Source organism: Ctenopharyngodon idella, chromosome 18, assembly GCF_019924925.1.
Source record: "Ctenopharyngodon idella isolate HZGC_01 chromosome 18, HZGC01, whole genome shotgun sequence".
Lineage (NCBI taxonomy): Eukaryota > Metazoa > Chordata > Actinopteri > Cypriniformes > Xenocyprididae > Ctenopharyngodon > Ctenopharyngodon idella.
The window spans coordinates 95060-114602 of NC_067237.1; the positions used below are offsets into that span (position 1 = coordinate 95060).

At 41.5% G+C, this 19543-nt stretch overlaps 1 protein-coding gene across 1 annotated transcript; it reads right to left on the bottom strand.

The window, feature by feature from the left end:
• Positions 1-3814: 3814 nt before the first annotated feature.
• Positions 3815-19381, bottom strand: ddb1 (damage-specific DNA binding protein 1). Its single transcript, XM_051869818.1, has 26 exons — positions 19157-19381; positions 18561-18709; positions 18176-18292; positions 17878-18099; positions 17673-17787; positions 16338-16435; positions 16090-16248; positions 15841-15924; positions 15650-15766; positions 13984-14086; positions 13325-13400; positions 13121-13229; positions 12857-13035; positions 11371-11534; positions 9812-9919; positions 9350-9557; positions 9177-9272; positions 7682-7793; positions 7454-7577; positions 7213-7377; positions 6994-7088; positions 6750-6920; positions 6553-6662; positions 6083-6252; positions 5090-5748; positions 3815-4183 (listed from the first exon to the last, which is right to left on the bottom strand). The coding sequence occupies exons 1-25, from the start codon at positions 19215-19217 to the stop codon at positions 5534-5536; spliced, it is 3327 nt and encodes a 1108-aa protein (XP_051725778.1). The 5' UTR covers positions 19218-19381; the 3' UTR covers positions 3815-4183; positions 5090-5533.
• Positions 19382-19543: the final 162 nt, after the last annotated feature.

The window sequence follows — 19543 nt, forward strand, 5'->3', positions numbered from 1 at the left end:
ACACTAACATACTGTCACTATTGTTGTAATTTTAAGCAAATTGTCTGTATGCAATACTGGATCCTTCAATGCAATGCGCTCGACTGGACCTTCCATATTAGTATGGCAAAAGACGCAGAGGCGACTTCAAACATCAGCTCTTTCTTATTTGTAATAGCAGTATTCAGTAAGGAGTTTGTTAGTATTCCACTCTGAACATTTACTGTGAATGAAATGTGATTATCAAGGAACAGAACTTATAATCATGTGACCATCTCTAGCATGCACACCTGTGAGACATAAATAAATCTTTTACAAATATGTGGACTCTTATTATCACCCTTTCTTACCATCAAAATCAGTTCTTATAGCATTATCATGATGTTTTAACACAGTTAAAGTTATTGCATATTTTGCTGCTTTTCAAACTCCACACTTTTAGATTATGTGCTCACTATTTTCTGACAGAATTTGTAGTGACTGCAGAAGTAGTTCAGCTTTGGCACCACATTGTTTTGTGTCGTGATGTTTCTGAATGTATAGCTGCTACTGTTATATATGAATGAATATATGGTAAGTGGGTCTCCACAGGCACTTGAATACTGATTTGGCTCCATACAATATGCATCAAATGTGTCTTTCTTCCATTACAGATTCACTCAACTGATCAATAATTCATCCTGATTCCTCTTCCTCTGCAATAAAACACCTCGGTCACTGTCTTTCCAGAATAATGAATATTGTACGAGGCCAGATCAACGACTTTGTAAGCATGTTTGAGCGGAAGTGCGTTGATCATGATCATGATATTTTTGTGAATTTTAGTGATTTGATTGAACATGAGCAAATGGCCACATTCTCATGGGAAAAAGTGACAGTGTAAAAGACACTCCCTTTAATCTAAACAGTGTTATGATATTCAGAGAAAAAGACCCATGAGTGCAATATGTCGTCATTAGCTGCAATATGAAACATCTGAAAGTGAAAGCTTCCTTTTGTATTGCAATATTGAAAGATGAATCAAGAGTGTCGGCTGGAATAATCAAACCTCTCCTTTCATCAAATCAGTGGTGCTTCTGTAAAACTGTCTGACGCTTTGAGAAACAAACACCACAGCAGTCTTAAATCATGCAGAATGAAATATGAAGTGTTTTCTCTGAAACTCTTAACAATACCAACCCCAGCATAAATTATATTCACCTTTTGAAAGATACCCAGATCCGTTTTTCATTCGTTTTTCTAGATCCTTCATGTTTGGATCGACAGAATGAGGAGAGTTGGAGTTTTGACTAGAACAACATATAAAACTCTGTTTACAATATACTGTAGTAGATCAGTGGTTCTCAATCCACCGCTCTGCACATATTGTATGTCTCTATTATTTAAAGGGTTAAAAAACCACTGCTGTATGAGACACCACACATACATACAATATGATATACACCATACAGACTAACTATAGTTTTGCCTGAACTCAAAGAAAATATTATTCAAATATTATCCAATCAGCCTAAATACTTTTATTTACACTATTTACATGAATTTGTCCATGCCTACATGTAGGTCTATTAGTTAATTTACAGAGGAATGAGAAAGGTCCGGTACCTTTTCCTGCTGAGGTCACTGTGAACATCTGAACGTGTGTCTGTTTCTTCTCCTTCACACGAGAATCAGCACAGAGTTGCTTCAAAGGTTTCTGAGAGTCAGTGACATCATAAGCCGACAGCCAATGATACGGTCAGTCCTCTCAGCAGTGGAAGTGATGGAGATGTTCAAATACTCACAAACGTCTTTGAAGTAAGACCGCTGTCAAAAATAGAAATGAGTGTCATACATTTAAAGTTTAAATGTGTCACAGAGCATCAGCTGTCCTGATGAACGAACTAAACGTTATAGGAAAATAGTTGATGCGTGTTGTACACATTTACAGTGTTATATAACATAATGAACGTGTTTACCTGGTCTGAAGCCCGCTGATGTTCTGCATGAAGATCACAGAAGAGTTGCTTGAGATGATTCCTGAGATGAAAACACTGAAATCCCAGTCAGTGTCTAGAAGTTTAGTGCACTCTTGTTTCCCACCCCATCTTGAACAGGAATCCATCATCAAACTGAAGAAATTATCCAGATTTTTCTCAAGACTCCCTGCTGAAGCTTCAAGATTTCCAAGGTGGTCCACATCAACAACATTCAACGCTCATGCTCAAAACTACTGACCAGGATGGAAAGAACCTTTATTTCACCACTGCAGGTACTTTCAGCAAAGCTGGTTGAAAATGAGTATTTGTCAGTATTATTGAAGAGTTTTGCCCAATCCATGGATCATTGTGTAGGACAATGAGGTGCGTGTAAACTTCATTCTGTGTAGTGTGACTGTAGTAAACATGTTCAAACTCTTTCTAATCAAACACACCTGATTCAACTCGTCAGCAGACTCCAAGACCTGAAATGATCGGGTCAGATAAGAGAGAAATATGTGTGCTGCTAGATAACCTACACTAGTGTTTATTGGTTAAGTCTGATTTATCTGCCTACACAAACCTCTGCCTTGGCAAAGACGCTCAAACTTTGACAATTGACTTCCTTTCCGGGAACACTAGCATGTCCGTTTGATTTAAAGCTGGGCGTTTCACTTCACCTCAGCTTTGACCCGGACACAGTTGTTCTGCATGAACAAAGTCTTCGTCCTCAAGATCCCTCATTCTGGAAAGGGTTAAGGTTAGGATCATGGTAAATAGTGATTTACCATCAGGGTAACACTGGATTGACAGATTTTTAAAAAAAAATCTGGGTTACAGTGACCTTACAGACCTTTAGTTTAAATTGTATCCAATTTTACAACTTTGTTGTAATCCGTAAAATGAAATTTTTTGGTTACACTTGATTTCGATAGTTCAACTTTAGACTACACGTCAACTAACTTACTAGCAAAGTTACTCAATGGCCAGCGTTCACAGACAGGGCTTAGATTAAGACAGGATTAGTCCTTAGTTCAATTAGGACATTTAAGTGGATTTTATAAATGTGTCTTAGAAAAAAACATTACTGATCTTGAGACAAAATAACGGCACTGACATATTTTAAGATATTTCAGCGCAAGTTGCTTTCAGTTAAAACATTTTTAGTCTGGGACTAGCTTAAGCCTCGTCTGACACCGGGCAATAGTTAGTAGAATGTCTGGAGTGGACCACCAAAATAAAGTGTTGCCCCCATTTCTTAATTGAATCAACTTTAAGCCAAAATACAAATTTTGACAAAATCATTTCTCAAAAACAGATCCTATGCAGATGATTTAATAAAAATAAAAAGTGTTCACTTAAATCATAATCGCTGACATCAAGCTCAGTAAGTAGTTTAATGTACTGATGTGTGGGCTGTATTTGTCCAGTTAAGCTGGTATGCATCTGTTATTATATTGTGTTCATCTAGACAGATTGTGATTGGTCAGTTCTGGCCTTCTGGAGTCAAAAGATGCTAAACTGTTGATTTCCTACGAAGTGGTTCAAGTTTCATGCGTCTCATATCACCCACGCTCTCTTTCTGCTCATAATAAAATCATGCACACGCCAATCAATATTTCATGTCCATTTATTTATTTATGAAGTAAGTAGCCATGTAATACGCAGGATAATGTACAGTCAGGCTCTGCTCTGAGGTCTTATATCAGCCTGTCTGGGTTTATTGCACAATAATGCCTGGCTGACGGCGCTTTATGCATTCAATACCAGCATCACCGGAGAGAGTATATAATATTATGACTGGACTCACTTCTATTTGTAATGTGCTTTTATTAAAAGCCCCCCCACACACTTCATAAAACGCAACAGGCCCAAAGTACTGAAGGAAACTTTATTAAAATAAATGAACGAACAGAGAAAACATCACAAAGGCAAACGCTTCACTAAAACTATTGCAGATCAGTATTGGACAGTGATGGCAGAATAACCTCCGTTCCTCGTCTCTACGCTCTCAGGACAAACGCTGCGAGTGTAGTTGTGAAGTGATGTGCGGCGTACACGAGGCTGTGAGGGACTCAAATTCATCTACAGGAGTGAAGCGCACGCACACACACCCTCTGATTTATGTATAGCTATGTACAGATCTGAGACGCTCTGATTGGCTAGTGGATCCGCGTCAGCTCCTCCACGATTTTAATAACCTCATCCACCGTGGCTTCCCGCTTCATTCCGCTGCCGTCGTCGATCTAGAACACACAAAAACACATGAACTCTTATAAAGCCGTGTGAACGTGAAGGCTTTCCAGATGTAGTTTACGCAAATGCACTAAAGTAACCAGAAAAACATCTGCGACCTGCTGTCTGTACGGATATAAAGGCATCGCATGCATCACAAATCACACTAGTGTTTCCTGCAGATGCTGCAGGTTTTCTGGGGCTCAAAGAAAGTTCTGAGTTTTGCATTCGTAATTACGACTTTAGTGTGCGTTCAACTCATAGATATGTTATTTATAATATTCCACAATTCTGTGCGTGTGGTTCAATGAAAGTGGAGCTGAAGAAAAAAAATGGCGTCTCAGAACTGCAGTTGGCAGCAATAAATGTTGGTTTCTGCACAATTTTTTCAACTTCAATCTTAATTCCTATCAAGAAATCAGTATTGTGATAGATAAATATTTGTTTGGTGGTCACCAAAGTGCTCTATTTTGTTGTACATCATTATATTTCGTGAAGCATCTGTCTGAAGTCTGGCCTACAGCGCAGCGGGGGAACAGATCAGCTGCTTCTCAAACTCTTTCTAATCAAACACACCTGATTCAACTCATCAGATCAGCAGGAGAGAAGAACTGGAATGGATGAATGTGATTTCAAGTGATTCAGTGTTCGGTCTACAGCGGTCACAGGACAGCGTAAAAGAAAGATGTGTTGCACATCTAATGTCTTTGTTTTATTTTGGGGGCCCCGTTATTCATTTATTTTTTTGTTTGTTTTTTTGTCATTACATTAAATTCAAACTAACAGCTAATAAACATATTTCTTTTTCATGGCGCTGTAGGACGGGGGTGAATCATGTTCATGGTCCATGACGACCTCATACATTCATCAGAAGGGTCAGGGTGATGCTGCGGTGAGTGTGAATGCGGTGCGGTCACCTGCAGTGTGCTGACCACCTCCTGCATCTTGGCTCGACCCAGATCCAGGAAGCTCTCGATAAGATCTCCATCAATGAATCCTGTAGCCTGCTCGGTCTTGCGCTCGGTGTGGAATGACCTCCAGGTGGTGCTAGTCAAGGACTTCAACAGATCCACAGTTTGTGCCAAAAGAGTGTCAATTCAGCGCACACACACACACACACACACACACACACACACACGTGTATATGTGGTTTACGGGGACTCTCCATAGGCATAATGTTTTTATACTGTACAAACTGTATATTCTCTCCCCCTACACTACCCCTAAACCTACCCATCACAGGAAACTGTCGGCATTTTTTGAATTTAAAAAAAAAAAAAAAACCCACACACCGTTTAGTTTTGTTTTTTTTTAAGCTATTTGGTTTACGAGGACACAGGAAGTGTCCTCATAAACCATGTTTACATTGGAATACCCATGTCATTATACACATTTGTGTACTCATAAACCATATACAAGAACACACACGATAACGCAGCACGTCTCTCTGACAGATCCTGTTTTAAAGGATATAAGCTGTGCTCTATCTTGCCGACGCTCTTGATGACTTTGTTCAGTCGGTTCTGTAGATCCAGCAGTAAACTGTACCAGCCCTCTGACAGTGACGTCACCAAACCTCAAAGAAAGAAAGAAATAATAACAATCGAAACACATTTACACACGACCAACATCATGGTAATGGTATATAGGTATATATATCACGATGTGGTTCTTTTTTCTTTAAATCCAACTGTATATCATTGGAAATCCTTTACAAATGAAAGGTGCTTCAGATTCTTCATAATGATTGAGAGCTACACACGGATCTTCCTCATCGTGACCTCTCACATCTCGCTCGGTATTTCATCATCATCAGAAACGCACGGCAGCAGCGTCACAAACTCTAAACGCTGAGGTACGATGGCAATCTGATGACGTCACAGGACGTGCTGCATGTGTGTGAAGCTTACCGATCATGCCGTTGACTGTGCCGAACAGCACAGACCCTTGGGTTGGAGTGGAGCTCTCGCCCAGGTTCTGCAGCACCAGAGAACCGTGTGAAAACACATTGACAAATTCGCCCAGGTGGAACAGACCCACTTCCTGTAGGTGCTGCCGCTCCTCGTCTGTAGTGGCCGCACTGCAGGATAGACAGCATTAAACAATCACTTACGGTTTCCTCACACACGGCTTTAAGGTGCGCTCACATTATCTGTTGTCAATCGTGTAGCAATGTATGAAGCTCGGGTCAGTTTAGGGTCAGTGGTTCTGTTGGTCAATGCGGAGAATTTGAGTGAGCTGAACCGACGCGAAATCTGCACGTGGAAAAGTTTCGTCCTGTGAGCACACCTTCAGACGCCCGATCGCTCGTCTCCAGCAATCCGTCAGTTACATCAAACAATCGTTCACTCAGTTTCTCTCATGCGGTCGGTCCCGTTACCTGTCCTTCTGGCAGACAAACAGGTTGAAAGCGTTCTCCGCTCCAAGGAAGTTGTCATCGTCCAGGATTTCGACAGCACTCATCCAGTTTGGATTGAAATCACGGGCAATCTAATGAAATGAAAATAGGAAAAGGAAATTAAGCTTTTTTCAGACTAGAAAGGCAGCTGAAATCCCAGAATGCAGATCTGCGGTCACCTCCTCAAAGCTGCCCTCCATGGGTTTGTAGGCCAGCAGCAGCACTGAGCGCATCAGGTCGCCCACCAGGATAAAGTCGCCTTTAGTTTTCAGATACAGGGCCATGATGTTATTATAGTGATTGCACTCGGTCCGCAGCTCCTTCTCTGCCGTCCACTCGTACAAACGCACCTGCGGAGACAGAGACGTTAGCGGCAGGGCAGGAAAGCAACTGTGTTGAGGAACGTGACGGGACTGAACTCACGGTGCTGTTGATGCTGGCCAACAGTTTACCGTTAAACTCCACCATAGAGTAAACGGCACCTTTAACCTCCTTCTCTGCCACCGTCTGCAGTTTACCTGAGAGTACAGAGGAAACACATGCCACAATAAAAAGGCACAATATTTGTAGAAACATTTTGCCCTTAGAGAAACATTTAATAACTGTAGAGGTTAATCAAGGGTGTTTCTGATAGGACGTTACCGTCTGTATAGTGAAAGACGATGATGCGGCCCTGCTTAGGCTCCGCCTCTTCCGGATACACCATTGCTGTGCCGACGATGAAGTAGACGGCCGGATCTCTGCCCAGCTTACAGGAGACCATGCTGAGGGCGTACTCGTTCTGCAGGAACTGATGCGCGTGCAGCACTGCGAAAGAGGAGCGCATTAGACCTCACACATTCACTACAGATGCTTCAGCTCATGTTGGCGCCTTCACACCTACCCTCGAACGTGTGCTGATCCACCACCAGTAAACTGTGCACCTCCACCTCCTCTCCGAACGACGTCTCATGAGGTGACGTGCTGCTGGGAAACAACTTACTGGAGCTCACGCTGCTGGACAACGCCTGCCACACAAACACAGAGCATCTATGACGCACCTCTTCGAAAGAAGGAAACTGAAATGTTTTAATGAACATCACTGCACACACAAACACTCACGCACACACACCTGTGTGCTGGCACTGGGCCGCACGGCTGCTGTCGTTCCACTAGCATCCTGCATTTCTACTCTACTGGACAGAACTCCGAAGCACTGAGACACCTCCTGATAACAGATCCGCCTGTGAACAACACAAACGAGCACTCAGTCAGAAACATTAGCAGAACACAGTGATGAACTTCAGAGATCCACACAGCACATCCATCATGTGTGCTGTACTAAAGCTTCTACAGCAGAGCTACTGAAATGAATGTTGGGTAACACTATTTTACAGTGTCCTTCTTACAGGTTAGGGTTACTTACTACAGTACATTATACATAATTGCATGCACCTAACCCTATACTAAGTACATGTTACTTAATATTACTCAGTACATAAATGTAAAAATTACTCTGTAACAAGGACACCTTGAAATAAAGTGAAACCAACTGGTGATATTGAAGATATTGGTGATATTGAGTGCCGCACAACGAGTGCACGGGTCTCTTTCTCCTTCTGCTCGTGTGAACATGAGCAGAAGTGCTTACAGACAGACACAGCCTCAGCTCTGACGCCTCACTCACCGCGCTCATACAAACACACAGAGAATCGCTTATTACAAACATCACTGTCAATAAAAACAGCACTTGTTGTGTTGCACTTTAAAGGGATAGTTCACCCAAAAATAAAAATTTGATGTTTATCTGCTTACCCCCAGGGCATCCAAGATGTAGGTGACTTTGTTTCTTCAGTAGAACACAAATGATGATTTTTAACTCCAACCGTTGCCGTCTGTCAGTTGTATAATGCATTGAAACAGTAACACCGTTTCAGACCTCACCAACCGGATGCGCAAAGCAGTTGGACATAGTGGTGTTTTAGAGGTGAAAAATTATATAAATACTGTTCGGTTTCTCACACAAACCGATCCTTTCGTGTCTTAGGACATCAATGTGTCGTCACGAGCCGCAGGGTTTAATTTGGATTTGTTTGTGCGTGTTTTTTTAATTCTCATAGATGGTGTTACTGTTTCAATGCATTATACGACTGACAGACCGCAACGGTTGGAGTTAAAAATCATCATTTGTGTTCTACTGAAGAAACAAAGTCACCTACATCTTGGATGCCCTGGGGGCAAGCAGATAAACATCAAATTTTCGTTTTTGGGTGAACTATCCCTTTAACATGCGGTCATGTGTTTTTACAGCACACAATCTTTATTTTAAAAGTGAATGCTCCAGTACTCATCAACCTTGACCGCATTTGTGTAGCGGCATAAACAAATGCAGCGCAATCTAAAACCAATGATTTTACAGGCAGTGTTTTCAGCATCTGCTCGCATGATAACTGAAGGCATTTGTGCTCAAGTTGATCAATCTGCAATCGATAATGATTTATTTCATTAAGCTTAATGTCGACTAATCGATTAGTCATTAATCATTGACATCCCTAGTCCATACGCGTTGATTGTCCTGAGGAGCGGAGGCAGAAATCAGTTTTACGCTGCAGCTGACAGACACTCACTTGGGCGACTCGTAGAGCGGCACGGTTCGGATGTGCAGCTTCTGGATCTCGTCAATCGTGCCGATGGTCAGAGTACTGTTATTGGCCAGAGCCAAACTGTAACAGAAGGAAGAGAAAATCAAAGATGTGACTGTATGACATGCAGCTCAGGCCGAATCTTTGTGCCGCCGTACCTGTCAGGGTAGCCCTCGGAGTTGAGTGGGCACATGTAGTTCACCTCCTTGAGGTTGACGTTAGAGAAGACCAGTTTGTGGTTGCTGGAGTAGATGACGGTCGGTCTGTCAGAGCAGGCGAACACATTGGATGTGGAGAGCGAGCGGAAGGTGCGCAGAACCGTCGGCTGAGTGCCGAGAGTGACCTTCTTACGTTCACTTAAAACACCTGGACAAACACAAACACATCAAGGGTTAGTTCTCAAAAAAGAAAAATGTTTTTGCTGTGGTATTAAAATTAAAATTGTGAATTGTGAATTTTCAGCTGGTATCTAAGAATCTGGTGACATAGCAATCTTACATTACAATACAAGTTTACATTGGTCTTAAACTATTTTTAGTGGTGGGGCCAGTGAAAATATAGCAGGACCAGAAACGTTAAGCAAGTCGATGGTTGTTAGCAGTGAATGTGTGCTGTGTAACCTGTCTGAATGTCCAGTCCGAAGTAGAAGAGCGCCCCGTCTCCCAGCGCGCACAGCAGGTAGTGACTGCCCTCAAACGTAGTCATGAGGATGGATCGAGGAATGATCTCTACAGGACACACAATCAGCGCTCAGTGAGACAGAAAACACCTTCTGCTCAGCTAACAACACACTTATGCTGTAGAAGCAACAACAGCACAGTCTTTTAGGGTATGAAATCATAATCTTATTTAGGAAATGGGATACCAGCATTAATTGGGTATGTTAACATTACGCACATTTTAAGACTCACTTTCACACTTAAAGGATTAGTCCAGTTTCAAATAAAATTTTCCTGATAAATAATTAACTCACCCCCATGTCATCTAAGATTTCCATGTCCTTCTTTCTTCAGTCGAAAAGAAATTAAGGTTTTTGATGAAAACATTCCAGGATTATTATTCTTATACTATACTTCAAAGGACGGCAAAAGGTTGAAGGTCAAAATTAGTTTTAGTGCAGCTTCAAAGGGCTTTAAACGATACCAGATGAGGAATAAGGGTCTTATCTAGCGAAACGATCGGTCATTTTCTAAAAAAAAAAAAAAAAAAAAAAAAAAAAAAAAAAAAAAAAAGAAAAAAATAAATAAAAATACAACTGTATATGCTTTATAAACACAAATGATCGCCCTGCAAGTGCTTCACCATTCCTCCTTCCGTATTCTGAACTGCCGCTGCGTTTTTTCAGGGAATAGGGAAGGCGTAGGACATACAGCGTAAGCTTTTTGAATACGGAAGGAGGAATGGCGAAGCACTTGCAAGGCGATCATTTGTTTATAAAGCATATACATTTGTTTTTTTTTTGTTTTTTTAAGAAAATGACCGATCATTTCCCTAGATAAGACCCTTATTCCTCATCTGGTATCGTTTAAAGCCCTTTGAAGCTGCACTGAAACTGTCTTTTGGACCTTGAACCGTTTGGTGTCCATTGAAGTCCACTATAAGGAGAATAATCCTGGAATGTTTTCATCAAAAACCTTAATTTCTTTTCGACTGAAGAAAGAAGGACATGGACATCTTGGATGACATGGGGATGAGTTAATTATTTATCAGGAAAATTTTATTTGAAAGTGGACTAATCCTTTATATATACATATAATAAATATATACAGCATTTCCTCAGATCAGAGCAGAAATACATTCATACTGCAGATTTTAATGAACGTCTGCAGCTCAAGCTCCTCCAGATACAGTCATTCATTATACATACACAGCATAGACTAGAGGAACAGTTCATTATTAATAAAAGAGCAATATAAATAAGTGCCCTGTTACCTTTATAAAATGCATCTCAAGGGCTACAGAGAGTAAATATGAAGAAATAAGCTCTGATACGCCTCACTGGGACTGTGTGATCTAAGAAGTGCGTTTCTTTGTACATTGCTGATTTTATGTGAGTAATGTTTCAATGACCTTGGGAAAAGCTCTCTATAAAAGCTTCTTCTACAAAGATGAATGAATCCTGGTAAAATAAAGTGTGTTCTGCAAGCTCATGTCTCTGACGAACACATGCGAGTCTCACCTCCGCCCAGCATCTCTTTGTGCAGCGGGCTGAAGCAGGGCAACTTCAGCAGGCGAGCCGAGATGTCGGTCCAGAGTCCCACAGCGCAGATGCTGGATTCTCCTGCGCTCTCGCCCAGAGGAGTGATGTCCAGACACGCCACCTCATGCTCCATCTCTGTAGAGCTGCAGGACACAGAACACATGACCGCCGCCATCATGTTTCACACTTCATATCAGAGGAGTTCAGAATGAAAGTCAGGTTGGCACTAAACTCGGTTTATATGACAACAGTTAGTTCTGGTCCTGTAGTTTGATTGGCTGAGCGGCACTGGTCTAGGTTTGATCCAGACGTCAGTCTGTGCATTAGTGGTGGAGATTTTTCATTGTTACTCCAGCAGGTAGTTTTGTTCTTTGCTTTTATTGTTATTTTATTTGTTATGCATCTGTTGTGATTATTTTCATGATTATTTAAAAAAAATGCAAAGCACTTTGAATTACCATCACGTATGAAATGTGACATATAAACAAACTTACCTTGCTTTGCCAGTTAGAGACAAATGACTATATTAGCATCAGTGAAATATTCATTCAGAAACATAGATTAATTCAGGAAATTTACATTTATGCATACGGCAGACATTTCATTCAAAGTAAACATCTGATCAGTTTTTCCGTTCAGATTCCCTGAACACTGAACCTAAAGCTTTCTGTCGATCACACTGTTCTACTGTTTAAGTGACAGAAAAGGCAGGACTACGTCTCGCTCCACTTGATTCTGCTTTGACTTCATCTGGATCCACTTTTGTTAGTGGAGTAATATTACAAAACAAATAACAATATAATGTCTAAAATTTAGGACCAGATTTACTAACATCTTGCGTCATCGCAAACCCTCTTTTGGCCTTAAAAAACTACTGTCAGGATTTACTAAAGACACGCAGTGAAAAATTAGCACTGAAGAGGTGTGGACAGTTATTTTTGTGGCTGACCTTATTACATATGTATTTGTAGGAGTTTCCCTTTCAGACGCAAAATTGTTTAAAAGAATCATGCAACACCATTTACTAAGGTTTGCGCTGTCAATTTACTGGTATTTGCACGGTTATTTAACGCCCAGAAAAAGCACGTCTTAAACCTGAGGCTAATATGCGCTGCTCTTGGTAAATTTGCGTTGGTCATTATGGAAATGATCCGGCTGCGTCTGTGTTCTTTAATTTGCACGTCGTCAGTAGATCACACGCAGAACTTTCCACTCCCACTTTTTTGGAATTGCTCTCTCACGCTAATTTGCCCTGTTTAGTATATATGGCCCTTAGTCTGTAAAAAGTTTATTAAGGTGTTGTATTAAAGCGAAATATAGTGCTGAGCTGGTCGCCTGCAGCCTCGTGTCTACGCCTCAATCATCGCCCTGATGATTTCAGTGTAGTAATTAGTAAAACATTGTTGACAATTAGAAGCTAGTCCAGTGTGTTCTGGTGATTGTAGACATGCAGGAGTGTGATCACCTGATCTGTTTGAGTTCTCCGGTGAGTATCTGAAGGTAATAGAGGACTCGTCCCACAGCCAGCACCACCTGTGTGCTGTTACAGGACGCCACACTGATGTTCCTGCCCTGCGGCTCCTTCCACTCGCTCACCAGAGCCTTGCTGTCCTGAGTGACCAGCCGCACAGACACCGACGTGATCTGCACACACACACATGTGTCAACACATCAACACAGGCATCTAACACCACCCTTATACTGTGTGTTCAGATGTGTGTTAGCACACCTGTATGAGCTGCTGATGCGCTACATTCCCACAGAAGAACGTCTGCTGATTATCCACAAATCCCGGCAACTCTGTCTCCTCCACCTCCTCTCCGCTCAGCATCAGCACTCTGCACGCGCGCACACACACACACACACACACACACACACGGTGATGTACAAGTGAGCCGCATATCAGCTCTAATTTGATGTAAACTCAACTCACCTGGTTTGACCGACAAAAGACAGAACCAGCATGTCATCAGTGTCTCTGCCTGACTCGGAGCGAAGTGGCCACAGACCTGACAAACACACACACACACACACACACACACAGTATTACTGACAGTCCTGACAATAAACAATAAAGCACATTTATACAAGGGATCCACAATATTTTATATTTTTAAAAAAAAAATACCATTTATAACTCAATTGTGACGGTAGGGCTGCAAAAATTTATTTCGTTTTGACATGACTTTCTTTATTTAAAAAAAAAAAAAGCAAAAGAAAAAGGTTTTGAATAATATTAAAAAATACTAGCAAATGGTATAGTTAGACACACTGTCAATCTGCCAAAAGATGAAAAAAAGAATACAGATGGAAACATAAAAGACAACTTCAGGAAGTGTTGAGAATTACAGTGGTGTTTCGTGTCACTGAGGACACGGTTCCCATATACACCACTGGAAAGAAAGGGTTCACAAAAATGCTGCACGCTGTTGATTCAAGATACAAACTGCCAAGATGCAAACATTTCATGGAAATGGTGATGAATCTGTAGATTCTGCATGATGGGAAGATCAGCTCCTAGCAGAGTTTCATAGACTACTGAAGGTGAATTTGAAATTAACTTGTTAAATTGATTAACAGCAAAAAACGGACCTTTAATTCCGGGCAGGTCGATGCTGGCATGTTCATGGATTCCTATGCCATTGCGGATGATCCTCAGAGAGCCTTCCTTAAACGCCCCGGAGCATGTCACCAACTGCAGCAAGACACACAGATGAAACACACTGTTCTGCCATGTGATAAAACTAGTTAAAGGATCGAAACCAATGTAAAACAAAAGGAAACCAATGTTAATAAAATGAGCGCTTGTGTGAAAGAACTGGACTTTCCAAAGTTTGCAGGTTAGACATCAAATATGCTCAAGTTAATCAAGAGTTTAGCTTGAGACACTTAGAAGCAAGTAAACTAGATATACGCCAGCAGAACTCTATACTCTGCTTTGTTTCCCCAGTTCAGTTGATTATTTCATAAACTAATCAGTTTTAAACTGGATATATGCTCATAAGATGCCTGGCTAAATGAAACTAACATCAAGGGACTGATGTTTTCAAAAAGCAGAGCCTTTATTAGACAGAGTTTACGTAATACATCGATTAAATGCTTGTTTAGCACTGCAAAAGCTTCACAATATGTCTCTGAACAATTATCCAGTTTGTCCGTTTTTGGCCCAGACTCGCATTGTTTTTAAGACATTAACTACTACTAACTGGACATTCACAGTTGACAAACGCTGCTAGTTAACATTTGACTTCTGTAGCAGCATCTGTCATTGTCATGTTGTTAAACATCTGTTTTATGTGGCATTTATCTAATTCTGTCCTAACAGAAATAACAGCATGTGCAGTAGCAGCCGTTCTGAACATGATTTACAGCGTCAGAGCATCAGATTATACTCTTCAGCCGTGAAACCTCTGTCGCAACTTAAAGGATTAGTTCACTTTCAAATGAAAATTACCTTCTTTCTGATGAACACAATCAGAGAAATATGAATTAATATCCTGACGGCGCATTATTAAATATATTCCACACGGCTCCGGGGGTTAATAAAGGTCTTCTGAGCGAAGCAATGGGTTTGTTTAAAAAAAAAAAAAAAGAAAATACATATTTACCAAGTTATGAAGTAAAATATCTAGCTTCTGCCAGACTGCCTTCCATATTCAACTTACGAAGAAAGTGTAAAACACTCGCAGTTCAAAATGCTTATGCTACGTCCTACGCCTTCCCTGTTCAACTTACGATAAAAACTTAACTGACGCGACTTTCTTCGTAAGTAAAACATGGAAGGCGATCTGGCGGAAGCTATGTATTTTACCTCATAACTTGTTAAATTTTTATAAATGTGGAACACATCGCTTCACTTCAAAAGGCCTTTATTAACCCCCCGGAGCCGTGTGAAGTACATTTATGATGATGTGGATGGAAGCACTTTCTTCAGCTCATACTCGTTGGTCCCGCTCACTGCCATTATAAAGCTCGGATGCGTCAGGATATTTATTAATATTTCTCTGATTGTGTTCATCAGAAAGAAGAAAGTCATATACACCTAGGATGACTTGAGGGTGAGTAAAGCTTGGGCTAATTTTCATTTGAAAGTGAACTAATCCTTTAATGTTTTCCATGATTTATGATGATACAAGTGAGGCACAGCAAACGCACACCTGCAGAGGTGCAAGTTGAAGGAAAAAACTGCAGTCTAATTGAAGAGAAACAACTGCACACTCACTGAAGCATATAGGCTTGTTTATTCTATGTGTCTCACCTGGCCCTGTCCTTGTCTCTCCAGGTCCACCACACACATGTCCACTATTGGCCCCAGGTTAGTGAAGGTCTCCATTACAGCCACATATGAGCCCTGGTCATTACTGTCCACATTCAACTGCAAACATATAAACTGGCCTTAGCAAACATGCCATCAACATAGAACAATAATTAATCTGCAAGGTCACCAACCTTCACTAGCTGAGAATCTCCCAGTCTGGATCCCACGAACACCACACCGTTATCCAGATACGTCAGACACTCTGCGATGGAGGTCTAGAGAACACAAACAGAGACACGTCTGCTGAAGAAGGTTCTAGTCACGTCTGTATCTGCACACTGACACTGATTACATCAATACTGATGTCAATCACCCATCATGATGTATTTCCACTGAGAGGAACAGAGCGTTAGCAGTAAGGAGTGTTTGTTTAGTCGCACCTCTCCCAGCAGCTCCACGCGCAGGTCTTTGAGCACCACCGCGCCGTCCATCAGCTCCTCTTTCTCCAGCAGCAGCATGAACAGCCGGCCCTCCATGTCTCCCAGCAGGTACCGCGAGCCGTTCGGGTCCACGCGATTATGGCACACAATGGTGCTTTGCTGAGATGTTCACAACACAAAACACTTCACACATCACACACACGCTCATACAAACCTTGAAAGCTTGAAACAGATGGAGAACGTCAAACCTTGATGGTCGGAGGTGCGATCGCCAAGTATTTGTCTCCGTTGTGATACGTGATGGACTCCTGTCCAATGATTATAGCACCTCCAAACGGCTCTGGGACTAAAAGATATGAACAAACAACACTTTAGCAGCAGGTCTAAGATCAGTCAACTTTATATTCTACTATTAGGAGAGTTCACCTTCAGAAATCTATTTGGATGCTTTTCATTTAACTTTTGGCCAGTTTTTAGGCAGACAGATGAGGCTCGTACTCGTTTCCCTTACAAACATTATCCTGGGCAGTTAACCAAAGATAACTAGTCTTACTGATAGATTCAAAACAAAAGACTTTAAAAAGTTATGAACAGTCTTAAAAAATAAAAATAAAAAATTTATTATTTTTATAAAAAAATAAATAAAATATGCCGACCTCTGAAATATTTTATCGGAAGAAATTGGGAGTAAAACAGAATTTTAAAAATCCTTGTTTAGTAAAATCACTAACAACTGGAGATCTTTGAATACTGTTATGGACAATTAGAGGCCTTGCAGTCAAAAAGGTTGGTCAGGACTGGCTTAGACATAACTGGCTATGACAGAGTCAACTATAAGAGCTTTAAAAATGTTATATGGATCAGTTTGGCCTGCAAAACCATCTAAGAAAATAAATGGTTCAAAACAGTCAATTACAATTGTAAATGACTGACTGATTAATTAACAGTTAAGAAAACATTTTTAAAAAGGTCAGATCGGGCCACATGCTTTCTGAAATTCATTACTACGTGAAATATTTGTGCTGCCAATTTTAGCTTAAAGTGTGTTATTAGAGTTCAAAATGTTTGGGAACCTCAGCTGTGGAAAAACAGCTCTGAGATAAATCCACAACATGATTATATAAAACTAGGTCAATCCTGGTTTAACGTAATGTTCGTTACTGTTATTAATACTGTTAAAGGGTTAGTTCACCCAAAAATGAAAATTCTGTCATTAATTACTCACCCTCATGTCGTTCATGTCTCTTCAGAAATTTTAGACTAAACTGCTCGATTCATATGGATTAGTTTTACGGTCTCTTTATGAACGTTTAGAAGTTTTGCAGTGGTAGTTGCGGAGACTGTGAATGGAGGGACAGAAAGCTCTCCGATTTCATCAAAAATATCTTCATTTGTGTTCTGAAGACGAACGAAAGTCTTACGGGTGTGGAACGACATGAGGGTGAGTAATTAATGACAGAATTTTCATTTAAGGGTGAACTAGCCCTTTAAGTTATTATCCAGCGTTTTTATTGATAGGGTTTCCCTCTGTGCTTGTAAAAGTTGACAAGCCCTAGTTCAATGGATCTGAACAGTCACCTCACCTGGAATGACCATTGATGCTTCAGCTTCCACATTTTCCTGCTTCCAGGGACCTTTGTTGAACTCCTTCTCCCTCAGAGACACCTCGTATGTCTTGACGTGTCGACCCTGAGGGTCCTAGACAACAGAAAAAAACCACATGAACCCGTCAGGAGACTCGCTCTGAGAGACGTCACAGACTCCATCCTAGAGAAGGAAGATTCATACCTGATATATGAAGCAGACGGTCGGCGCCTGGCAGCCGTACAGGAACTGGACGTCTATGACCTGCAGCTCCTCCAGACGAATGTTGAAGGCTTTGAGCTCACGGTTGTCGCGGTCCAGTGGGATGACCTTAAACAGCCCGTCGTACAGCCGCAAGCCAATCATACGGCACTCCGGATCCACGATCCCGATGATCCCGGTTTCCGACGGACGGCCAATGCGATCCTGACAAACACACAGCTTTTAGACGAGGCCTGGTGAAATATGCTTGCACAAATGTTGATTATGCCTCGGGTCGTACCTGGACGTTGCCGTGAGCACGGGTGATGATGTCAATGCTGTCTCCGTTCTGCTTGTACTCCAGGATACAGGCGTTGTATTTGGCAGTCAAAATGAACAGAAGATCTTTGCTCTCACCCTTCACATAAACACAACACACAGATTATAACAACATTATGAGAATCGGACAGCAGACGTCTGTTCGTCCCAGCGTCGACATGCTGCAGAGACACACGTCTGCAGTTAGATCTAGATATAACACTCATACATGTGCAATAGACCAATGCAATTAGATTAAAGCCACTGAAATGAAACCCCATTAACATAAAATATTGGCAGTAGATTTAGAGCTGGTGCTTCTGATTCTCTCATGTGCAGCTGCGGACCGAGGCGTCGCTCCATCACACCTTGGGTCTGAAGAGCTCCATGACTGCGATCTTGCCGTACATGCCGACTTCTTTGACCGGCCGCAGACCCTCAGCGGTGACCACATAGATCTCCAGACGGGTGTTCTTGGCGATGAGCAGGTTCAGATCCTCAGCAGATGTGAAGTGACCTGCAGTCAGAGAAGAACACAGTCAACACCTCACTCATCTAACTAATGATCACCCAGCCATCACTGAAAACAGCTGAATCACACATGAATCTGCAGTCGTGTTATTATTACTGAGAGCTGAACTCCATGCGTGTGTCCGTGTTGATTAGTGTAATCACGTGGCGTTTAGCAGCAGTTTGTGTTGATGCTTTAAAAGAAAGTAAAGATGATCGTGTCTGTCTGATAGTGACACGCGCAGTAAACCAGGAAACTAAAGTTTGTCATTTTTACTAAAGCGTCACAGAGACAACAACAGCTCCATTTCAACAACATGCATGTCATAACAGTGCAGTCGACCAGTGTTCTGAACAGTGACAGATCTGAACAAACAAAACAATCCGTTGATCAATGTTTATTTGCTGAGGCCTGATGCGCGCACTTGCGCGCGGGAGATAAACACGCACTCACCCGTGATACAGGCGTTCACTGCCGTGGGTTTCTGCGCTGTGACCACGTAATTGTAGGACATGGCGTTCACTTAAAACACACGAACAGCCAGAAATGAAGTGAAACGGTGTTTAAAGCGAGATATGTTGCATGAATCCGCTGAAGAGCGCTCAGATCAGCAGCAGCACAGCGTCAGTGAGTCTGTGCGACAGCGCTGCCTGTGGTCTGGAGGAAGCACTGCAGCGCCGAGAACCAAACGGTATGAATTCAGTCAGCCATGTGAAATATGAAAACAGCAAACACTTGAGCTGATGATAGACCATTTTTGGTTGAATGTTGTTGAGAAGCGGTTTTATTTTTTAAATAAATATTAAATTATTTATGGAAGGTGAATACGTTAGAAACAAT